Source organism: Martes martes (assembly GCF_963455335.1).
Source record: "Martes martes genome assembly, chromosome: 2".
Classification (NCBI taxonomy): domain Eukaryota; kingdom Metazoa; phylum Chordata; class Mammalia; order Carnivora; family Mustelidae; genus Martes; species Martes martes.
In genome coordinates, this window is record NC_137889.1 from 49,143,547 (window position 1) to 49,164,470 (window position 20,924).

At 44.0% G+C, this 20,924-nt stretch overlaps 1 protein-coding gene across 1 annotated transcript in view; it reads left to right on the forward strand.

The window, feature by feature from the left end:
- The window catches only part of DOCK5 (dedicator of cytokinesis 5), a 210,628-nt gene extending 191,791 nt beyond the window's left edge, over positions 1 to 18,837 (forward strand). The window contains exons 45-52 of the mRNA XM_080797224.1: positions 976 to 1,152; positions 4,879 to 4,962; positions 5,672 to 5,809; positions 7,638 to 7,804; positions 15,093 to 15,261; positions 15,997 to 16,135; positions 17,152 to 17,255; positions 17,828 to 18,837. Coding sequence (XP_080653350.1) covers positions 976 to 1,152; positions 4,879 to 4,962; positions 5,672 to 5,809; positions 7,638 to 7,804; positions 15,093 to 15,261; positions 15,997 to 16,135; positions 17,152 to 17,255; positions 17,828 to 17,932 — 1,083 coding nt within the window. The 3' untranslated portion in view covers positions 17,933 to 18,837. The remainder of the gene's footprint in view (positions 1 to 975; positions 1,153 to 4,878; positions 4,963 to 5,671; positions 5,810 to 7,637; positions 7,805 to 15,092; positions 15,262 to 15,996; positions 16,136 to 17,151; positions 17,256 to 17,827) is intronic.
- The last annotated feature ends 2,087 nt before the right edge of the window (positions 18,838 to 20,924 follow it).

The following is a 20,924-nucleotide window of genomic DNA, read 5'->3' on the forward strand; positions in this document are numbered from 1 at the left end:
TTTCTTGAAACCTCGCTTTGAAGACGTTTCCACAGGAGTCGCTCTTTTCTTTTCTTTTCTTTTCTTTTTAAAGATTTTATTTATTTATTTGACAGACAGAGATCACAAGCAGGCAGAGAGAGAGGAGAAAGCAGGCTTCCCGTGCAGCTGAGAGCCTGATGCCGGGCTTGATCCCAGGACCCTGGGACCACAACCCGAGCCAAAGGCAGAGGCCTTAACCCACTGAGACACCCAGGCGCCCCAGGAGTCACTCTTTCTGAATCTGTATTGAATCTTCTTTCATTTTCATCCAGAATTCAACTTGAATATTCTACTACATCCTCTTATTTCTGACTTCTTTGAACCACAGAACCCATACTAAGGTGACTTATGTATGGTCTGAATGTATGACTTCCAAAATCATTTCCTTTTTCTCATGGAAGAAGCATCAGGCCTCTTGCCAAGGAACATTCTGGGTGCTGCAGAACTATCTGGGATCAGATAACCCGTTACTCTGTTGTCATCGAGCTTCTAAAAAAATCTCCGAGGAAGCTCTGCCTAAAAATCAATCATTATGACAGCTCCAATTTTTTTTTTTTTTAAATTTCTATAGACCCTTGGCACCAAGAAAGAATCACTGTGAGAGCTGTAATTTTGGGGTCACCCTTATACTTCCTAAGGAGATTTTAAGTCACTTATTTTTCAACTTAGCAAAACAATTTCCAGTAAGTGTGGTATCCAAATAAATATAACCTTGACAAGCAAAACTTCACTTTTTTTATAGCTTGGTGAGAATTTTATATATATAAATTTATATATATGTAAATTTATATTTATGTATTTATATACATATACTTATATATAAATTTATATATATAAAAGAATATTAAAAAGAGAATATAAAAAATATATAAAAAAGAGAATGCTTATAATTTTCTTTCTGTCTTTCCTGTGAGCTCACAAAATGCCCTTCCTCTTCCTTGTCCTCTGTCGCAGGAGGAAATCAGTCCCCTGGAGAATGCCATAGAAACCATGGAACTCACAAATGAGAAGATCAGCAACTGTGTTCAGCAGCATGCCTGGGACCGAGCCCTCTCTGTGCATCCCCTCTCCATGCTGCTCAGTGGCATCGTAGACCCGGCTGTCATGGGGGGCTACTCCAACTATGAAAAGGTGAATCCCATGTGTCGCCATGCTTTGCTCTGTGCAGCCAGTGAATTCATTTCTCATAGCTTCTCTGAGACATTTTTTCACTCTGCCCTCTTTACAAATGGGCAAGTGAAGTTAAAGAAATTTTGTCCTTGACCTCACACCTTCTAGAGACCCTCAGCAGCCCAGACAGGGTCAGGTCACAGCCCGGTAAGCAGTCACTGAGAAATCAGTCTCATATACCTGGTCTGGCTGGTTTACCTGCTATTCCCTCTCCCACTCCCTCTCTCCCCTGAGAGGTGGAAAGCATACAGGTGCGCCCAGAACTGAGGGTGCTCCGGAGGTGAAGAAGCATCTGGGAGAGGCCCAGCTGCACTCTAGTTAAAATGAGCCTCTAGAAACGCCCACCCCGACTTGGTGTGCTGTAGGTTGTTTGGACAAACGCTGGCCCTGGCAGCACAGTGACATTAGTTAAGCTAAGTGTCGTATCTTTTCTTCTGGAAAAACAGGAAAAGAGTGCTCACCAGATGCGAATCCATTGCTTAGGGTTTGGATGTAGCATCATTTAAAATGGAGGTATTGGGGGGACACCTGGGTGGCTCAGCCGTTTAAGCGTCTGCCTTCAGCTCAGGCCGTGATCTCAGTGTCCTGGGATCGAGCCCGACATCGGGTTCCCGGCTAAGCAGGGAGTCAGGTTTTCCCTCTCACTCACTCTCCCTCTGTGCTCTCTCTCCATCTCTCTCTCTCTCTCAAATAAATAAGGTTTATTTAAAGGTTTTAGAAAAATAAAACCTTTAAAAAAATAAAATGGAAGTATGTATACAGTAGGTAAAATTTAGTTAAGTGCAATTAATTGAGGCAGGAGTTTTAATTGTTCAGCTGTTTTCAGTGGCTAAGTAATTTTGGAGTCTTCTTGCTGAATCTAAGTAAACATTTGGCTACCACACCCCTGTGGAGTAGCCTGTAGAGTGAGTGAAAGTGAAGGAGGTGGACAGGAAGGGTGAGTGGACATTCAATGGGCCGATTCTCTTATTTCCATTTGTACACCAAGGCCTAAGAAGACCAGGGGCACTAGAATCAGCCACGCCAGTGACCCATTCCTGGCTTCCCATTGGCCGCTGTGTGCCCTTGAGTGAGATATTTCACCTCTCTGAGCGCCAGGCTTCATACCTGAAAAAAGTGAGGAAACTACCTAACACACAGTGGTGGCTGGTAGCTGAGGAAGGCATTGTATGCAGAGGGACATCACCAAAATGCTGAGCCTTGCTGAGGATGGGTTTTCTTCTCCCTCCTGTCCTCTTGGAGCCAAACGCAACTGAGCAGGGCACCCACTGCTCTGTGACTGCTGCTGTAACCATCTTTCCCATCAACCGTTGCACCTTCTTCAGGCTTCTGACACTCAGCACCTGGTCAAGGAGTCCACTGGAGGCCCCGTCTAGTATGCCCATGCCAGGTGTCAGTAATAATCTCCAGTGTCATCGCAAAATTCAGTGCAAAACTAGGCTCCAGAATATAATACTTTTTTACATTGTAATAATTTTGGTGTGTGATTTTTCATATAAGCTAAGCTATCTAGTACTAATTTTCATGTGTTTTTCTAAGTGTTTTTTTTCTTTCTCTCTCTTTTTTTTTTTTTACAGAATACCTCTTAACTCAAATTCAGATATGTCAATATCTGTGAATAGTATGTAATTTCATATGAAGGTTTCCCAATGTCATTGTCTTCTACTGAAATTTTTTGAAAAGGGAAAGTAGGGCATGTAAACTAATAAATTTCAAGACCTTTAGCTTAAAATAGTAGTTTTTACTTTTTTTTTCAAGATTTTATTTATTTATTTGACAGAGATCACAAGTAGGCAAAGAGACAGGCAGAGAGAGGAGGAAGCAGGCTCCCTGCTGAGCAGAGAGCCCGATGTGGGGCTCGATCCCAGGACCCTAGTAGTTCTTACTTTTAATTAACATGTATGAGTTTGTGCATTTCTAAACATAAGAGAAAGGTAAACTCATTGATCACCGATGTTCCCCAGTGCAATTCATTGGGGAATTCATCATCACCTACCTATATTGGTGACCTGTCTTTAAATCATGGCCCGAGAGGCACCTGGGTGGCTCAGTGGGTTAAAACCTCTGCCTTCAGCTCAGGTCATGATCCCAGGGTCCTAGGATCGAGTCCCGCTTTGGGCTATCTGCTCAGCGGGGAGCCTGTTTCCCCCGCTCTCTCTTTGCCTGCCTCTCTGCCTACTTGTGATCTCTGTCTGTCAAATAAATAAATAGAATTTTTAAAAAGTAAAAAAAAAAAAAATCATGGCCCAAATGACAGGAACCCAACAATTGTTTGCTGTAATTAATCAGCCCCTTTCCGTTGCAAGGCAGGACCCTCCTAAAAAAATTGAATTTCGGAGCACTTGGCTCCTCTGTTTCTTGACTAAACCAATGTTTTGGGAATTTCAGTGCATTTTATTTTACATCAAAAACTTTTTTTAACTTTTGAAGATTTAAACTGCTTATATTTGGAAGGCGGATGGAGGTTTATGCATAGGACTTTTCCCCTCATTTCTCTCTAACCCTGAATCTGGCCAGAGGAAGCGCTGTCTGGATTTGCTGTCCTGCTTCCTGTTTATGAAACTCAGCCCGCAGGCCCACATGTATTTGTATCCCTCCTTGTGTTCGTTCGCTGGGGCTTCCAGAACAAAGGCACACACAGGGTGGCTGAAAACACACAGGGAAATAGATCACCTCACAGTCCCGGAGACCAGGTGCCTGAAATCCAGGTGTCAGCAGGGTCGATTTCCTCAGTGGGCTATGAGGAAGGATCTGGTCCCGCCTCCCTCCCAGTTTCTGAGGGGTTGCTGGCAACCTTTGGTGCATATTCCTAGGCTTACAGACCATGTTCTCCTTGTGCCTCTTCACAATGTGTTCTCCCTGTGTCAGAACTTCCCCTTTCTGTAAGGACTTCAGATATACTGAATCGGACACCTGGGTGGCTCAGTAGGTTAAACATCTGCCTTTGGCTCAGGTTGTGATTCCAGGGTCCTGGGACCGAGCCCTGAGCCCTATGTTGGGCTCCCGGCTGAGCCTGCTTCTCCCACTCCCTCTGTCCCTCCCCCAACCCACACTCACTCCCTCGCTTTCAAATGAATAGATAAATCTTTAAAAAATACATTTATAAGACATTTTCATATCAATATCTCATGTTGTCCTCAAAAAAGCCTTTTGGATAAACGAGTAATAAGAAAGCCATCTTTACTTAATACAGGGAAAAAATGTGATACAGCCTATATCAGATGATAGAGCAGGAAAACTGTTGTCCATATACAGCCTGCTAATTTTTTGCTTTTTCCTTATTATAATATCTGTACACTTTATCTAATAAATAACCTTTAGATACTGTCATTTGCCTTAGTCCTTTGGGAAAGTTACTTCACTGAATGTCATGAGTTAATTGGTTTGTGCACTTGTGTGTGTGTGTGTGTGTGTGTGTGTGTGTGTGTGTGGTGGTTGTGGAAAAGGTATTGTGACTAGGCATTGCACGGTTCCAGAAAGACCACAAAATAGCACAGACCTTTAGAGTTGTCCACGGTGGCATAAGGGCTGTCCAGGAAAGGGGTGAGTATTCACTTAGTCGTTACAGGTTTAGCAGATGGAACAGAATACATTTTTCACCCTTTCAGGCTCCCTTCTCCTCCCTCGAGGGTCAGTACACAGATAGGAACGTGTTCTAATTAACACTCGCATGTGCTCCCCTTTTAGGCTTTTTTTACAGAAAAGTACTTGCAGGAGCATCCCGAAGACCAGGAGAAGATTGAGCTGCTGAAGCGACTGATAGCGCTGCAGGTAGGCCTCATGGGAGGGGTGTGGCCAGACAGGCTTCCGGGGCCCAACACCAGCATATTCTCTAGGGCTTAAATCCACAAGCCCACTTTTAGGGTGTTTTGTTTTGTTCTGTTTTGTAACCTTTGGAATCACAGTCTGTCTCATTGTTTGGCTGAGTGACCCTGGGAATTATAGCGTTCTGTAGGCTCTACAGTGCCGAGCGGGACCTTCTTAGAGAAGAGACTTGAGTCCCCAAATCGGATCCAGCTGAGACATGTTGGCCTCAGTCCCTCTCTCTCTTGCTACTTCAGCGAACGGTGGGACAAAAGGCAGCCATCCAGTTCAGCCTCAGCTTTATAAGCTATCTAGCTGATCTCCTGCTACCCGATGTCGTCTCAGCCTGCTACTTCTCCGCCATCTTGACTCCTCCCTCAGCCTCAGCTTTAAAACTAGCAGTTGGTCAGCCACAGAGAAGCCTCCCGGCTCAGGTCTTGGCTGGCAGCGCTTCCCCGGTTTAGGGCCTCCTTGCCTCCTGTGTATTTCTCTGCGTCCTTGACCCAAGGGCGTCCATTGCCCCCGCCCCCCACGGAGAAGTAGTATTCTCACGTGGTCTGTGCTGTGTCTGCCAGTTTACCTGTCTGTCTCCCCTGCCTATCCTTCCTTAGCCTCCACATTTGAAGGATCCCTCTTCCTAAACCTTATTTCCTTCCTGCCATGCCCTTTTCTCCAGATGCCTCTGTTGACAGAGGGGATCCGCATCCATGGGGAGAAGCTCACAGAGCAGCTAAAGCCGCTGCATGACCGCTTGTCTTCTTGTTTCCGGGAACTCAAGGAGAAAGTGGAGAAGCTCTATGGTGTTATAACCCTGGTAGGCTCTAAGTAGATGGTTGCCTTTTTTGGTCTCTTTGACCATTTTTGATATTGAGGAGTTTTTCATGAGTCAAAATAGCAGAGGCAAGGGCATGGAAATACCGGGGGGCGGGCAGGAGAGGACATGGTGTGTGCTTTCGGTGACCGACACTGACACGCTGCATAGGGGTTCTCGGACTTGAATGACTACCCGAACCATCTGGAGGGTTTGTGAAAACACGGATTGCTGGGCCCCAGATCCAGAGTTGTTGATAGGAACTCTGGTGGCCTGAGGGTTGACCTTTCTTACCTGCTCCGGGGGCCAGGGCGGGGATGTGCTGAGGCTGCTGCTCTGGGCCCTCAGTGCGCGTGCACTACTCTCCTAGCAGGAATAACCAGACTTGGTTATTCCTGTCCTGTCTGGCCCAGTTCTGTGTTTTTCCTAGTCTTTATTTTTCATTTTGATAAGAAGTTTCCACCGTTGACCCCTTTGAAGGGGAGAAAGAATGGTGGTGAAGTGTGTTTCACAATGCATGTATAGCTGATTTCATCATTTTTTTCTAACAGTTCCAACACATTTCTCCCAGTGACGGTTTTCTCTTTCCTGAGAGGTTGGATGGGTTGGCGCATGCGCTCCATGACCTTTTCTCTCTGGGCGCCTGGCTGGCTCAGTTGCAAGAGCGTGCAACTCTTAATTTTGGGTTCATGAGTTCGAGCCACATTGGGCATGAAATATGGCCACGTTAATAAAAAGTAACCCTTTCTCTCCAACAGTGGATTGAATGTTTGGATCCAGCTTCATTTTTCCTTTTTCCTTTTTTTTTTTTTTTAAGATTTATTTATTTGCGAGAGAGCACGCACACATGTGTGCAAGCATGGGGCGGGGCAGAGGGAGAGGGAGAGAGCAAGAGAAGCAGACTCCCCACTGAGTGCAAAGCCTGAGACAGGGCTGGGTTCCATGACCCTGAGGGCGTGACCTGAGCCAAAACCAAAGGTCAGATGCTGAACTGACTGCACCCCTCCAGGTGCCCCATTTCTGCTCTTTTTAATATGAGTTCACCTTGCTTTCTAACTGTCTCGCTCTTGAACCGCTGATTTTCAAATTCTCTTTCTTTGGACCAAAGCTCTGAATTTCCTTTCATGTCCTCCTGCCTCCCATCCCACACCTCCATCTTCACTCCCTTTTTCTCCGGGGTATCTTTGTGATCATTGCTTCTAACCAGGTCCTCAGGCATGTCTAACCTCCTGACCTACTGCCAGTTAAGAGCTTTTTCCAAGGAACATTTGTCTCTACACAGTTCCTGATGGAAGGACTGTGACTTTCACCTAATGACTGGTTTTTATGAGATCCAGGCCAGCGTTTCCATGTAGATTTGGTACGGTAGCCTACTGGGGCAGTCAGTCTTGTGGAGACATTTCTAAGGAAAGTAGATCGCTGTTCCTTTACTTCTTAAGATTCACCATTTACTTCTAAGCGTCAGGTTTGTAGTTTGAATCTAAAGCTTTCTATTAGGCCAGCATTCTGTTTCTTTTAGTGGCTGAAAGAAGGTAAACTGGAGAAGCAGACCGAGAGTTTTGCCGTTCTGTTGGGGGTGATGAACAGCTTGCTTTTCCTCTCTTATGTGACTGGCTGCAAATTAGGGGGAATTTTTCTCTAGTCTTAACAAGGTAGGTTTAACCTAGCTGTGTTTATGATTAAGAATAGTAGGAGTTGCAGCATTTAACAAGTGAGGCAGCAGTGGGTACCCGCCAGTACAAACAGCACCGGCCACAAACGGAGGGGGCGTGAGCCAGCGTATGGGCCGAGTCCCAGGCCAGCTCACCATGAGATGCCATGTGTCCTTCAGCCACCGACCTTGACTGAGAGGAAGCAGAGCCGCACAGGGTCTATCGTACTACCCTACATCATGTCATCTACACTGCGGAGATTGTCCATCACCTCGGTGACTTCCTCGGTCATTTCCACCTCTTCTAACTCATCCGATAATGCTCCTTCCAGACCAGGATCTGATGGGTAAGGGTTCAATTTTTAATTGCTGGGAAGAGGGGAGGGCGGGTTGTCTCCTTACTACCCTTTGCCTTTTGTCACCAAAGGAGCCTTGATCCATGTAGACGCATCACCCTCATAAGGACAGTAATTCAGAGTATGTGGTGCTTAGCCTCTGGATCATTCTCACTGTCTTCCTCATTAGGAAGATCATGATTTACATAATAATAATAGTTATGACAGATGGGATCATAATCACCCATCATCCTGTCACATCCCATCACCCACCCTCTCACGTCTAATTTTTTTCATCTGAATTGATTTTCAAAAGTAATTTTAAAATTTATATTTATTCTGTAAATAGGTAATATAATTACGTGATACAAAGTTCCGAGGTACAAAAGGGATCTCTCATGAAAAATGACCCATTATTGGTCCTTGACTCCTACCTTACCAGCACCCCTCTGTGGAGGCAAACGATGTTAGCCTTCAGGTTCTTGGTGCCTTTCCAGCAGCTCTTCATACATACGCAAGCAATACCTAAATATATATTCTTCCTTACACTTTCTTTTTTATATGAATGGAAACGTAATACTTTCTTTAGCTTGCTCTTTTTACTTACTATATCTTGAAAATCATTCCGCTTCAGAATGTCAAGAGCCTCCTCTTTCCTTTGAGCCGCAGATATCTTGTGATATGGCTGTGCCCTGACACGTTCCACGGGTGCCTATTGGTGGATGTTTAGTTGACATCAGCCTTTGGTTGTCACAGCAGGGTGGCAGGGCAGAAGCTTAAAAACAACATATTCTGTAAATATACAAGTATATCCATATGATGAAAATTCCAGAAGTGAAATTGCTTTGTCGAACATTTATAGTTGTGGTTTTCGAAATTATTCCTAGACTGACTTCCGTAGACATTACACCAATTTAGAGTCCTGTCAGCAACATACAAATGTTCCTCGTCACCCGCACACCCCAAATTGTGCATTATCAGCCTTTTTAATTTTCGCCAGTCTGACAGGTGGAGAGTATTTTTGTGGTATAGGGTTTCATTTTAGTTTGGTTTTATTTCTCTTGTTTTGTGTGAATCTGAGCTTCTTTGCATTCTTTAGTAGCTCTATTTTATGTTGTGCAAACTATGGTGAAGTATTTTGGGTACATGTTTCTACGGTGTTTGCTCTGTCTGTAATATTAGTTGAAATACATCCTCCAATTTCTCCTCTGTCTTTTGACTTTGCCTCTCATTTTTTATTTAGTTGTGCTGATTTTTTTAATACAGTCCAATAGATTAATGCTATATTTCATGACTCCTGGATTTTATATTATGATTAAAGGCCTTCCCCACTATAAGGCTGCAAATAACTAATTTTAGAGTTTCACTATTCACCACTAAATCTGATTCTTTGACATTTATGAGTATAAAATGTAAGGTATAAAGTCAACTTTTTTTTTTTAGCCACATAACTACTCAGTTTTCCCTGTAACATTTAGTGAGCAAACCATCTTTTCTCTACTGATTTGAAATGTCAGCCTCATTACAAAATAAAGTTCCTGTATGTCTATAAATCTATTTGCAGACTCCCTGCGCCCCACCATTTCTTTGATCTCCCTGGGTGTTCATGCGTTAGTGCTCTGTGGTTTTAACTACTGTAGATTTGAAAGGCTTTTCTTTCTTAGTTATCCTTTTCAGAATTTATCTGGCTACTTTTCTCATTGCTCACTTTTGGATTCACTTATCTGGAATCTTATTGCTATATTTTTACTGGGATCGTGTGAAACTTCTGGACTAACTTTGGGAGGACTGATGGCTTTTTGATGTTGAACCTTTTTTGCCAAAAACATGGACTGCCTTCTCATATGTTCAAATTTAAGATATTTTGAAGGACTGAATTTGTAATTGTGTTCTTTCTGTTTAAAAATACTATTTGAAACAGTATTTTGCTAATTATATACTTAATCTGTGTACATGTAGAAATTTTTCAAACTACTAGAAACTTAAAAGAAAGATACTTATCACATCACTCAGAAGTAACCACTGTCAAGGTTTAGTTATAGAACAAGAAAAGCATATTTACATTTTATAGAATTGGAAAAGCGTCATATGTACCATTTTGTGACCTGCTGTTTAATTTAATATACATGATGAATATTTTTTTTTCTTTAGAGAGAGAGAGGGTGCGTGTGAGCAGGGGAGGGACAGAGGGAGAGAGAGAAATCCTCAAGCAGACTTCCCACCGAGTGCAGAGCCCTGTGTGGGTCTCTGTCTCACGCTCCTGAGATCATGACCCGAGCCAAAATCAAGTCGAGACTTAACCGACTGAGCCACCCAGGTGCCCATATTATCATTTTTGATGGCTATTTATACCATCGCATCCTACAAATGCACCATAATTAAGCTTTCTCTTACTATCGAATATTTAAGCCGTGTCATTATTTCTGGGCAGGTAATCATCAAAGTTCATTATGAATTTCATATGAAAACATTTAGCCTCTGTCAATATAGAATGCAGTTTTATTGTTAAGAATTGTACTGAGCATATGTGTACAGATAGCTTTCCAGTTATTTAGGATACATTCTCATATCCTTTCTTGAGCTCTTTTGGTTAAGACCAAATATAGGATGCATTTTCTAGAAACATACATTCCCTAGTCAGAAGATGAAATTCATTATAGTTCTGATGTCAAACAGTACACAATATGCAGTGCCACATGCAGTAGGAAGACTGGGTATTTGCACTATTTTTAATCCTTAGTGTAATAAATATTAGATAGTCCTTAATTCATTTATTTTTCTCTTTTTATTTTTTATTTCTTATTAAGAGATCCTACCTACTCTATGGAAAGCGTAAAAGTTCTGTTCAGTAAGACTCTTTTCTTCAGTCAGTGGTCTCATTCAAAAAAAGAAAAGGTTTGACACAGCTGTTGAGCATTAGGGCACCATGATTGCTGACAGGGCAGTAAGGAGAGAACCGGTGAGCGGGGCCCTCTTCATGCCACGACCCAGGCAAGGTGGGTTATTGACCTCGCCCAGATTTCCTCAGTGAGGAAGAAGCCATTGATACTACTTCCTAACGTTATTTAGGATGTTTCTTCAAGGCATCTGAAACTGGTTATCAACTAATGACCCCGAGTCTCCCATTCCCAGTGTCATGTCACAATATTCATGAATACTTTTCATGATGATTATTGGGGGTGCCATCGGTAAAGGGCCAGATCTTTATCAGAGGGAAGTGGAACATATCCATCCTCTCTGGCAAATGGTAGGCCAAGGCACAGAAAGAGAATTACTTTTTGAAACACAGCTCATTGTGTTAAGGGAAGCCAGAAGGCCAACTAAGTACATGCTTAGAATGCCAGGAAAGTTGGGGCCCCAGAACAAAATTGTTTAGAAAAAAACTAATCTTTGGTATTTCAGGAAAATCACTGAAATAATCATTATAAGAAAAAAATGGCACAAACCCTGGGGGAACCACATTGTAGTCACTCTAGTTTAGTTTGATTCCTAGTTAGGCCCTAGTGAAACTCACATCTTTGACAGGCAACCTGGTGACCCACAGCCTTCATTTGTAGTCTCTGAGGCAAAGTCATAATTGACTCCATAGATTCTGGGGTGGTTGTTTTCTTTCTCCCTGACCAATTACTGTTTGAGGTGATCTTGTTTGTTTGTCTGATTTGGCTTATTTGGTTTTAAGAATAATTAGAGCTGGGGTACCTGGGTGGCTCAGTGGGTTAAAGCCTCTGCCTTCGGTTCAGGTCGTGATCCCAGGGTCCTGGGATCCAGCCCCACATTGGGCTCTCTGCTCAGTGGGGAGCCTGCTTCCTCCTCTCTCTCATCCTGCCTTTCTGCCTACTTGTGATCTGTCTGTCAAATAAATAAATAAATAATCTTTTAAAAAAATGTTTAAAAAAAAAAAAGAAGAATTAGAGTCTTGGGGTACCCGGCTGGCTCAGGCGGAGGAGTGTGCAACTCTTGATCTCAGGGCTGTGAGTTTGAGCCCCATGTTGGATGTAGAGATTACTTTAAAACATAAAATCTTTTTAAAAAATTAAGAATGATTAGTCTTTCTTGGAATTTGGTTCTATGATGTTTCTTTAACCAGTACAGATTTAAGATAAATAATAGCAAGTGGCTTCCCCATAAATATATTAATAATTGAAAAATACCAGAGGGGCGTCTGGGTGGCTCAGTGAGTTAAGCGTCCAGTCTTCTTGATTTCAGCTCAGGTCATGATCCCGGTGTCGTGAGATCAAGCCCTGCTTTGGGCTCTGTGCTATGCAAGGAATCTTGCTTAAGATTCTCTCTCTCCCTTGGGTGCCTGGGTGGCTTAGTCGGTTAAGCATCTTCCTTCAGCTCAGGTCGTGATTCCGGCATCCTGGGACTGAGTACCCACATCAGGCTCCTGCTCAGCAGGGAGTCTGTGTCTCCCTCTCCACCCCCTACCCCCGCTTGCTCTCTCTCTCTCTCTCCTCTCTCTCTCTCAAATAAATAAATAAAATATTAGGGAAAAAAGGGTCTTTAATTCGCTCTCCCTCTACCCCTCCCTACCCTTCACATGCTCTCTCTCTAAAAAAAAAGAAAGAAAGATAAATACCAAAAAATTAAAAGCCCATACATGCAGTCTTTTAAAAAGCAATAGAAAAGGAGAGAATAATTTGAAATTAAAAAACAAAAAAAAAAAAACACTATCTACAGGCATTTCCCAGTGTGACTGCATGGGCTCAGCCTCAGACAGACTTCCCAGGAATTTTTTCCCCTTACCTTCACGGAGCAAGGCACCCACGCTTTGCAGAAAGGGGGACCATGCACATTAAAAGCTTAAAATGATTTAAGAAGCATATCAACCAAACAGTGAATGAATCCAGTTCAGATCTTGACTCAAACAACCCACTTCCAAACAATTTATAAGACATCAGGAAATGTAAGCATTGGATATTCAGTGAAATGAAGGAGTTATTTCTTTTTGTAGGACTTATGATAGGAGTGTAGTTATGTGATGAAGTGAGTCCTTGCCTCACTGAGGTAAACACTGAAATATTTATGAATGAGATGATATAACATCTGATCACTGCCAAGTGATCCAGTGAGGGGTGAGGAATGTGACTTAGGTGTACATAAGAAAGCAGACTGGCCATGAGTTATCATTATTGACACTGAGTGGTACACACATGGCCATTCTCTTCACTTTTTTACACGTTTGAAATTTTCTATAATAAAATGTAAAAAAGTCTTTGCCCCCTCCAAATATCTTAATAATTGAGTATTTAATAACTCGTGACACTAACTTTTTAAACTTACTTGGATTTCCATTTCATGAAATACCTATTTATCCTTTGACAATTTCAAAAAATTGAACTGCTCATTCTTTTGTTTATTTGTGAAAGTTTCTTATATTCAAAGATACTTGCCATTTAACATATGTCCAGCAGATAGTTTTAGTTTACTAAGGATGCTTTCTGCCAAATAGAATCTTCTGTTTTATCTTTATTAATTTTTTTTTTTAAGATTTTACTTACTTATTGGAGAGACAGTGTGAGAGAGTATCAGAGAGAGAGCACAAGCAGGGGGAGTGGGAGAGGTAAGAAGCAGGCTCCCCGCCAAGCAGGGAGCCCCATGCGGGACTCCATCCCAGGACCCTGGGATCATGACCTGAACCAAAGGCAGACGCTTAACTGACTGAGCCACCCAGGCATCCAGAAGCTTTTATTTATTTATTTATTTTAAATACTAAGAACCCATCTGTGTTTTTATGTTGTCTAATTTCATGCCACAGCTTTTGTGTGTGTGCGTGTGTGTGTTTTGTGGACTTTATCTTTTTTAGAGCAGTTTTGAATTCACAGCAAGATTAAGAACGTACAGCAGAGCAGTGCATTCATTACCACTGATGGACTCACGTTAGCGCATGACCGTTGCCCGGAGCCCGTAGTTGACAATCGAGTCCCCTCTTGCTGTTGTACGTTCTGTGGGTTTGGACAGATGTATGGTGACAAGTATTCACCATTGCAGTATCATCCAGAATAATCTCACTGCCCTGAAAATCCTCTGTCCTCTGCCTATTCATCTCTCTAAGCTTTCTGCTTTTATGGAACAAAACTCTATCAATTTTTAATCAAACCAGGGCTCACTGAGTACCCATTCAGAAGCTCTAAGCAATACCCACCATAAAGGTCTAGTATCTTTTTTAACCCTCCTTGGTTATACATTTTGCTGCAGTCACTCCCTCTCTGCCTGTCCCCCAGCAGCCCCGCTGCACTGTTTGAGAGGAGGCTGTGTGCTTTATGCTGTAAGGGCAAACGCCTTATCTTACATCCCTGCATCCTGCCTGCAGCCTGTCCGTTTGGAGATTTGGTGTTGATGCAACACTGCAGATTCTACCCCGGATTCCAGTTTTGTCAGTTGTCCCACTGTGTATCTCATACGGAGCAATTTCTTGTACAGAACCCAGTTGGGGTCACATGCTGCTTTGGGCCACACCCCTTTATTCTTCTTTAATCTAAAGTAGTTTGGCCTTTCCTTAGTTTGTTTTTCATTGTATTGACCTTTTTGAAGATTACAGGCCAGTTGGTTTGTAGAATTTCCCTTTGGGTTTGTCTTACATGTCCTTGTGCTTAGGAGTCAAGTTATAGACTTTTGTGTCATGTTGTGTCTTTTTCTTTTTTTTTAAGATTTTATTTATTTTTTGGGCGCCCGGCTGGCTCAGTGGGTTAAGCCTCTGCCTTCGGCTCAGGTCATGATTTCAGGGTCCTGGGATCGAGTCCCGCGTCAGGCTCTCTGCTCTGTGGGGAGCCTGCTTCCTCCTCTCTCTCTCTCTCTGCCTGCCTCTCTGCCTGCCTGTGATCGCTGTCTGTCAAATAAATAAATAAAATCTTTAAAAAAAAAAGATTTTATTTATTGTCCCCACTTCACAATAAGGAGGTTGAGGTATGAAAAGATTTTCTGCCCAAGATCACCCAAGAAATAGTAGAGGTAGGATCTGAACGCAGGCTGTCTCTGTGTCATGTGCTGTTCTCCACTGTCTGAAGCTGCTTATTCATCTTTTACTGTATGAATTCTGTCTTCGCCTGTAGATGTAGTAAGCCTTTCTCTTCCTGTGATAAGATGCACATTCAGAGATTTTCCTTTCATACTTGGATGGTCTCATTTCATGGATACCTCAGGATGTCTAATTGGCAGTTAGAAATTCAGATTTAGAACCTGAGAGGGGAGTCACATGTCAGGATGGGGCTGAGGAGTCCTAACCCCTGTCTTGTGGGAGTACATTCTGACTGTCCAGTGGTCAGTGTTCTGTGATTCTGTCCTTGTTCTTGGCTGGTAGGTCAATCCTGGAGCCACTTCTGGAGCGCAGGGCTTCGTCAGGTGCCAGAGTTGAAGATCTGCCCCTCAAAGAGGACAGTGAGAACCGGATCAGCAAGTTCAAGAGAAAAGACTGGAGCCTCAGCAAGTCCCAGGTCATTGCAGAGAAAGCGCCAGAACCTGATCTGATGGTAAAAAAAAAAAAACAAAAACCAAAAAACAGCAACAGGGGGTCGGGGTTGTGGGGGGCAGGTGTGGCAAGCAAACAAGGGCCAGAGGTTCGCTAGTGCTGTCCTTGCAGCCGGCCATACCGCCACTTGCCACAGAGCCGTGAGTCACCGGGTGGAAGTCCGGCCGTCCTTCCTCAGGACCTGGCAGCCTGTGACAGCATTTGATCTTACACTGTGCTTAAAAAAAAAAAAAAAAAAAGCACATAGGGCAAATTTGAGTGTCTAAACCAGCCGTGGTGCAAGATCTTGTATTCACAATGTAAACACGTGGGCTGATGCTCAGAGTTGTGGTTCTCACCACCATGTTCCATGAGTCAGTGCATTGTCATTTCTCTTCTTTTAACTTAAAAAAAAAAAAAAAAGTGCTTTTTCTTCTTCCATGAGCCACATCATGTTGTTAAGTGCGGCGAGACCAGCCATCCCTGAGAATCAGGGGTGACTCCTTTCCAACCCAGGCAACACAGTCTGACTGTGGTCAGACTCAGGCTCATGGCCAGCCAGGAAAGAACGTCTGCTTCAGTGACGCCCTGTTAGGGCCTTCGCCAGCTCGCCACCTGACAGGGCGGGTAACTCAACAGTGGCCCCCGGAATGGGTCTCTCTGACAAGTCGGTGCTCAGCAGGCAAGGTGTTGGGAGCATTGACGAGCTCAGCCTTTCTCACGGGAGTCTGTTTTGCTGTGCCCCACCCCCCACCAGAGCCCAGCCCGAAAAGCACAAAGACCGAAGAGTCTCCAGTTGTCGGACAATCGGCTGACGCCATTTCATGGTTCTTCACCTCCTCAGTCGACACCCCTGAGCCCACCTCCACTCACTCCTAAAGCTACCAGGACCCTAAGTAAGTTCTATATATATATATATATACACATACACATAGAGAGAGAGATTTAGAAAGATACAGGCATATACTTTCTCTTCGCTATTTAGTAGGGAACAGAGTATGTGTATGGATCTGGGCAATATTTAGCTTGAACAGCCACACAGTATATGAGGTTATTATAAAGTTGGCTTGTTCCATGGTGGTGGGTATAGCAAAATTAGAGTCTGACCAGGAGTCTTTGAGTTGCTGGGACTCATTACCCTTCTCTGTAGAGTGACCCAGAGGGTCTCACAACTCCTTTTCCATTTATGAAGGTATAAATGAAGTAGAGCCAGACGGGGACCAGACAGGAAGCAAGTAACTTAAAAACTACTGGGTAGGTAGCCCTGTACTTGGTATTGGAAAGGGTCCCCAAAAAGGACAAGAAATAGGCCTGTTCCATATACTGCTTACAGTCAGGCCTGGAGAATCAGCAATACACAAGGCCTGAGAATTCCAAGGTACCCTTGGTTCAAAGAATGGAGGGGTAAGTCATCATGCCCATGGGCCATGGGAGTTAACCAAGAGCTAGAGATAATGAAGTAAGTTTTCCTGGAGGAAGTGGATATCGCATCCTTTAAATGATCAAACTGAGACAGCTCAGTTAAATTTAACCAGTCTTTATTGATCGCTTACTTTGTGACAGACATTTTTTCGAAGTACTTGGGGTAGATCAGAGGATAGAGTCATACCTGAAGTTCTAGAAAATGTCTTCATCTCCAGCTTAATAGTAAAAACCCTAAGCAAAAAAAAAAAAAAAAAAAGAGAGATTTTTACTTCAGAGCTTTTTGTGAAACCTTCTGGTGAGTAAACAGTGCTACATTTGTCATGAGGGCCGAGAAGTTGTTTCCATTCTGTCCACGGAAACTATAGAATATCGCCTTAGCAGTTTGATTGGCCAGTTTGGTTTAGGTGTTAAAATGGCAAGCAGAGGTTCTATTAAGATTCTTTGATGAATTCTTCTCTCTGCCTTCATCTACTTTGTATCATTTTAGGCTCCCCGTCTTTGCAGACAGATGGGCTGATGACTACTACTGTCCCGCCTCCTCCTCCCCCCAAAAGCAAGCCCTACGAGAGCGGCCAGAGGAACTCCACAGAGGTAGGGAATAACCACGCTGGGGTCAGAGCGCCCCACTCCCGGGAGTGCAGTGTTGGTTTTCCAAGATTTTTGCTAGGCAGGTTTCCCATAGATTTGTCGCTCTAATCACTTCTTGACTCATGCCTGAAACCACAAAACATATAAGGGAGTTAAATAATGGGAAGTAACGAAATGCAAGCAGACCTTTTTGTCAGATCAAAGGTAGAGCTCTTCTCTGTACCTCACCCTGGGTACAGGTGAGTGAAATCAGTGAGTTCTGGTTCACATGTGAAGACTGTACTCCTTCTGGATGAGTGACAGTCATTCTGGAATGGCTTCGTCCTGCATTCTTCAACAAATATTCAGTGCCTTCTGTAGATACGCCAAGAACCCAGGTGTTGGGGAGATAACATTTTGGGGTATCTCTGATTAACCTAAGGAGAACAAGGGAAGTTAAATGAGTGTTGTTTCCCTTCTCTCCTGGCCAAAGCTGCATAGATAGATCAGTTAGAAGCTAAAGCACTGTGTCGGAAATGAAAAAGTCAGGAGGAAAGATGGGACTCATTTGACTCTCATTGTGTCTGCTCCCTCAGATTGCCCCTCCGCTGCCGGTCCGCAGAGAAGCCAAATGCCCACCTCCACCTCCTCCCAAAGCCCGCAAATCTGGCTTCCTTGCTTCTGAGCCCGGATCCCACTAAGGGTCTTGCCAGGTCTCCAGAACTCTGAACACCTTGAACAGCTGACGCCTAAGAGGAGGCCCTATCCTCGTTCCCCGGGGCCCCTTGCTGACCCCCTTCCTGATCTGGGGTCAGCTGTGCCGCCTCCAAACTGGTGGTTCTTTGAAAGGCTACTTTGAAGGAAGCCTAAGCACCGCCCCCGCTCCAGTCCGCATGAATTCCAGAATTGGTCGTGTCCTCTGTCTTTCTCAAAGGAGAGATCTCCCTCACTGTTATTAAATTCAGCCTCCAGCCCAGAGCGGCTGCGGCCTACAGACACCTGGCTACGTTCTTCTGTGGAGGTCGTTGAGCAGCCCCAGGAACCTGCACCTTGGAAGGATTTCTTGCTTTGCTTGTGAAAAGCTCTGCTTGAGACTTGATTTTCTCACGTGGACACACCGTATCCCGAATAACATTGGAAAAGACGCGCCTCAAGTACTTCAGTAGTTGAAATAATCCTACCTTTCCGATGTCTGCTTATGTCTTCTTTAAGGAAAAGAACATCTTTGTAATGAAGATTGGTAACTTTCACGTATGAATAGCTATCATTGGTGAAAAACCATGGACTCGACTGTGGGGTCTGAGCTCCTGCCACTGCCCCCCCGCCCCCACCCCAGACTGGCTACGTGTGGCACAGGAACCCTCCTGGGAGTCCCTCACACTTTCAACTAACCAGCCCTCACCACACCGTGTCACTCCTTCCTGCTACAGACTCCCTTGAACCTCTTTCTTTTACCTCTTCTGAGCTCACATCACTGGACAGAAGGGACTTCGAAGCCCGAGATCAACAGCTTCTCTCCAGATCCCATTTGGATGGCTCAGCGGCCCCTCTCTGCCACCCGATTTTATCCTGGAGAATATAGTGCAATATCTCCCTTTGATTATCTATTCCTCGTGATTGTGGAATTAATTTGATTACATGTTTATGGTACTAAGTCCGTAGTCCTTTTGGAAGAAGAAATGGGCTGATTCAGATGATTGGATATTATATACACCTACACGAACCACACAAGGTTAGAGACGTTTTGAGCTAGAAGGGCCCTAACTAAAGGTCATACAAACAACCCCCTCGTTCTGTAGACAAGGAAACTGAAGCTAAACACAGAAAATCTGCCTACAGATTCTTACTAACAACCCAGCTTGCTAATTGAGGCTCTATCCCCAGGTAACACTTAGATCGAGAAGACAACCCTGATGAACTCCGTGATGAATTCCTACCCCTAGTTAGGGTGACAGTGGAAATGTCCCAGATGTTTCTATACTACTTTGACATATGTGGCAAAGTAGAAAGCTTTTTGTGGGTCCCCTAGGTCAGCAGGTGGGGAAGCTCACCGGTGTCCCTTCCGTAACTGAGCCCAGTCCTCTTCCCCGCCCACCCTGCCCTGAGGTAGAGAAAAGAAAGAGATTTCACCTCCAAGAATCCAGATTTGCTGGCCTGCTTCTTGGTGTACCTGTTTCAACACCACCCCTCTTAGAAGAGACATACTCATGTTTCACAGAGTCAGGGACATAACAAACCTCGGAGACGTGGCCAGCGTTCCGCAAGCAGTTAGAGTGTGGATTTAGAAGTGGTGAGGGAAAGGCGGTTCTCCACTTCCACCCAGGGCAACCTTCAAGAGGGTAAACTAGAGAGAAGCTGGGTTTTGAAGTAAACCATTTGGTCTCCAACCATCCCAGCTGTGTCACCTGTTAACTTCTCAAACTCCCTCAACTCTTTGCCATCGTCTGAGCCTTCATTTCTTCCCTTTCCGAAGTGGGGACGAGGACGTGCCGCACAGATAAGGTTCAATGAGATTGACTGTGTGAAGTAGTAGGTACGAAGTGGTCCGTCCTTTCCTCTGCTCGGCCTGAGTAAGATCTGGAATTGTCTAAGAGCATTATTGATATTCTCCCCCACCCCGAGGTCATTTGGAAAGTGAGTGCAAGTTAACTGAGCACATACAGTCCGTTTTAAAAAGATGACATCTTTTGGAGTCTCTTACTTGATTATTTATGACTAAAGGAGAAATGTTAATAAGTACCGAAAAGGATTTTCCTGGAGAGAACTCAACGATGAGAAGGAATGGAAAGGTTATACGGGTCTTCTGTGGAGCCCAGAGCAGCTGCTGAGAGGTTGCCTCGCACACTGGCTAGTGAGGATCTGTAGGCCTCCCTGACCCTATTTTTCAGTCCAGCCTTGAAAATAGAAAGATGTAGACTGGTCACAAAAATACCAAACTGCAGGCATGTCCCTTCAGAGCAGTGCAAGTGAGTTCTGCGGTGTGGGCTTTGATCAGGGGCTGGGGAAGTCTGAAGCACCAGTGCCCGAATACCTTCCCTTTTTTAACAGAACATATTTTTCCATCTGATTCCCCTTCCACCTTAATGGAAATACTGGGTCTCTCCTCTCGGAATAGAAAGGATTCTAGGTAATGGTGTGGATTCCAGATTACAGGGAACATGGGGGACACCACTGCGTCAGAGGCATGTTTGACAAAAGATGATAAATCATGTCCTGAAGTCAAAGAGGAAGACTGCAAAGAAATGCTTTATGATTACCTTACATATAGGAGAGATAAGGGGCCGGGAATAAATGAGGAAAGAACTGGTCTTTATTTTCCTTGTTAAGAACTCTGGAGTGTATTGAAAAGCATTGAAAGTAGTCCCCAAACTGTCAACAACTGTGTGGTTATTAGTTTATGGGATTTTTTTTTTTTTTTTGAGTCCCTTATTTTCTCTCTCTCTCTGTTCTGGTGACTTGTCTTCCTTTGAGATTTTTTTTTTCCCTAATAATCATTTTATTCAACATTTATTAAGCTTTTATTGAAATCCAGACACCATACAAGACCCTCAGGATATGGCAATTCAGTGTGTCCAATGGGAACAGCCTGGTCTGCAGAGACTGTGTTGTGCTGTGTGGTTCGCAAGAGAGTGGGATTAGAGGAAAGCGAAACCCTCAGTAAGGCTGCTGGGCCATGGGCCTCCCCTTTTCCAC